At 65.5% G+C, this 2,846-nt stretch overlaps 1 protein-coding gene across 1 annotated transcript; it reads left to right on the top strand.

Moving 5' to 3' along the window:
* Nucleotides 1-59: 59 nt before the first annotated feature.
* Nucleotides 60-2,162, top strand: MNEG_11101 (hypothetical protein; the record flags this gene model as incomplete). The annotated part of the gene is made up of 6 exons (XM_014040429.1): nucleotides 60-110; nucleotides 247-444; nucleotides 624-773; nucleotides 1,013-1,276; nucleotides 1,522-1,721; nucleotides 1,970-2,162. The coding sequence occupies 6 exons, from the start codon at nucleotides 60-62 to the stop codon at nucleotides 2,160-2,162; spliced, it is 1,056 nt and encodes a 351-aa protein (XP_013895883.1).
* Nucleotides 2,163-2,846: the final 684 nt, after the last annotated feature.

Below are 2,846 nucleotides of genomic sequence, written 5' to 3'. Positions count from 1 at the left end.
GGTTTGGGGTGGGCTGGGTCAGGGCGCCCTGTGGCCAAGGTGTGACAAGGGAGGTGACGATGCGCACCCCAGCGCAGCGCAGCGCGCGGCGCCTTGACAAGTGCGCCCTCGTCAGGGCGGCATGCAGCGTCCCAGCGGCCGTCTGCAGCGTGCCACGACACGACAACGCTCGCTTGCCCGCTGCCCCTTCACCCCCCGCCGCCCACCTAACCACGCCCTCCTCCCAACCTTTACCCCCAAACACAGCGCTGCTTCAAGGCGGCCGTCAGCGCGGGCTTCACGGGCATCCAGATCCTGAACCACATCGACTCCCAGGACGGCACCCAGTGGCGCAACTTCCTCAGCTTTGACCCCATGGCGCGCTATGGCGGCTGGTCCTACGAGGACGTGGTGGTGCGGCCCTCCAGCGAGGCCCTCAAGGCCGTCATCAAGCCGCACCAGAAGGTGAGCAGCCGCAAGCCTTGCAAATCTGCACCTCGGTGACCGCGCTGCAGCCTAGGGACTCTCGCATGCCTGTCGGCACGGGATGCAGCGTCGCTGCTCACACCTGCGTGTGCATCCATGCTCAATGCGTATTCAAAGCTGAGGTTTTGGCAACCAACAAACTGAAACGCCCGCCTTAGGTGTGGTTCATGATGAGCGGTGAGATGGGGCGGTCGATCTTTGACTTCCCGCTGTCGTACTTGAAGCTCATGAACAAGTACCGTGGCAGCCTGGCGCAGAAGAAGTCTGCGGGCAGCGTCAAGATGGGCGTCGCGCTGCACTGGAACAAGGTGCGCTCGCGGCGCCGCGCGGGGCGGGGTCGCGGCCGGGAACGCGCGGCAGTCGCGGAACGGCCCCGGCCGGGCTCCGGCTGGAGTTGGGGCGTCTGGCAGTTGTTGCAGGGACGGATGGTCAGTCTGCTCAGCGCAGTTTGCGTGCTGCCAACTGGCACGGTTGCTCGGGCCCTGCCCCAGCCCCAGCTACTCGGAACCAAACGCCGCAACCACCCACGCGCTCTGCCCCCCAACAGGTGTGCGGCGACTGCTTCGCCATGCCGCACGTCGACAGCCACCAGATCTACAACACCACCTACCACCAGATCTTCGAGTCCCAAAAGGACCAGATCGCGCGCAAGTTTGACATTCCCATGATCCAGCGTGTGTTCCAGTCGTCCGATGTTCTCGGGATCTCGCATTACGCGCCTGCGCCCACCGACGGGCCGACGCCGGCGAGCTTCTCCATGCCCATCGACACCACGGCCTACGAGCTGTCCCACTGGGGCATTGACCTCAAGGTGGGCGCAGCGCACGCGCCTTGAGTGGGGACATATGCAATGAGCAGTCGCGTGTCCCTGGCTTGGCTGCCGACAAGAGCCAGGGCGTGTCTGCCTGCATTTTGAGTCATGTATCAATCTAATACCACACCTCGCTGTACTGGCTCGCTCAAGTCACAATCTCAGCGGACGGCTTTGCCAACCACCGTGACCGCCCCTGAAACCGCCACACCCAACCCTCCTCCAAAACGCCCCTGCCCCTGCAGGCCCTCATCATGACGGGCGGCAGGGACTTCCTGTTCTCCGAGGTCGGCTTGGGCGGCAGCGACCCCGCAGACTCGCGCCCCGCGACCAGCCTTGCAGAGCTCGCAGCCAACCCGCTGGATGGCATCTGGGCCGTGTACAACATCGCGCAGGATCCCTGGAGGATCGCCAACTACAAGCTGTACCGCCGGGAGTGGTACAAGTGAGCCGCCCACTGTCGGGGCCAGACCCGGGCGCCTCGGGGCCCGCGCCCACGCGTCGGCCTGGGCCCGCGTGATGCTTCCGCAGCCCCGCCTGGGCGCTGCTGCCGAGGGCCGCCCTCATCACGGCAGCCTAGGCCCGGCATGCAGCAGGTATGGCCAAATCTCTGGCGGAAAGCGCTCCCAACCTCGCCCAGCCCCGCTGACGTTGATCCCCCCAACCCCCTCAACCCCTATTCCACTGCCCCAGGGCCCTCACCGAGTTTCTGTACGGCGGCGGCGGCCCCCCCTACAAGGTTGACGCGGCCTTCATCTGGAGCGTCGGCTCTTTTGACGTGGCAGCCATCCACCCCATATCCACCAGCGACGAGGGCACCTACGCCGACTGGGAGATCGTCAAGTGGATGAGGTGGCTGTCCTCCAAGGTGCCCTCCAGAAGATGAGGGGGCACGCCCGATCGGCTGGGTTGGTGGATACACACAGGGTCGGCCCCGGCAGTAGGGGATTTTGACGGGCGTGTCGGAGGGTGCGGGGCGCAGCTGGGGGCCGCTCTGTCAGCCTGCTGCTACATCTTGGCAGCATCCCTCCGACGTGCTGCGACAGTCTCAACCCAGCCGATTTTTTGAGAGTGATTCGGCGTGAATCATTGCGAGTGATGGGGCGCGACCGAAGGCCGGGGCGTGCCCACCGGCATGCTCTCGTGCCTCCCGTGGCGCGGCGCACCGCGCACATCGCGAGGCGCTGCGCCGCGGGGCCGTCGCGCTCCTTTGACCCAGTTTGACCCCTTGGTCCCGACCTCTGCACGCCCTCCCATGAGGCGCCGGCGCAGCCGTCCAGGCCATCTGTACGCCAACCCATCCCGACCAGGAAAGGCTCTGGATCCTTTTAGGTCCCAGCAAGATAGCCCCAGATGGGCACTCTTGCACTTTGCATCCAAACCCCACATGCCATTGATGATCCCTTAGAGCCGATGGCACTTAGTCCAAGCCCAGTACTGCCCGATGCCGCTGCCTGATTCCTTTCAACAACCCGTCTGTCGCCGTTGCGCAGACAAGGCGCGACACCGCGTCCTCATTGCACGTGCATTGCCCGCCGGCTTGGCAGGGTCGGGGCGGGCGGGCGTCGCC

The sequence above is a fragment of the Monoraphidium neglectum genome (genome assembly GCF_000611645.1).
Source record: "Monoraphidium neglectum strain SAG 48.87 unplaced genomic scaffold scaffold02591, whole genome shotgun sequence".
Classification (NCBI taxonomy): Eukaryota; Viridiplantae; Chlorophyta; class Chlorophyceae; order Sphaeropleales; family Selenastraceae; genus Monoraphidium; species Monoraphidium neglectum.
This window is presented reverse-complemented; position numbering and strand designations above follow the sequence as displayed.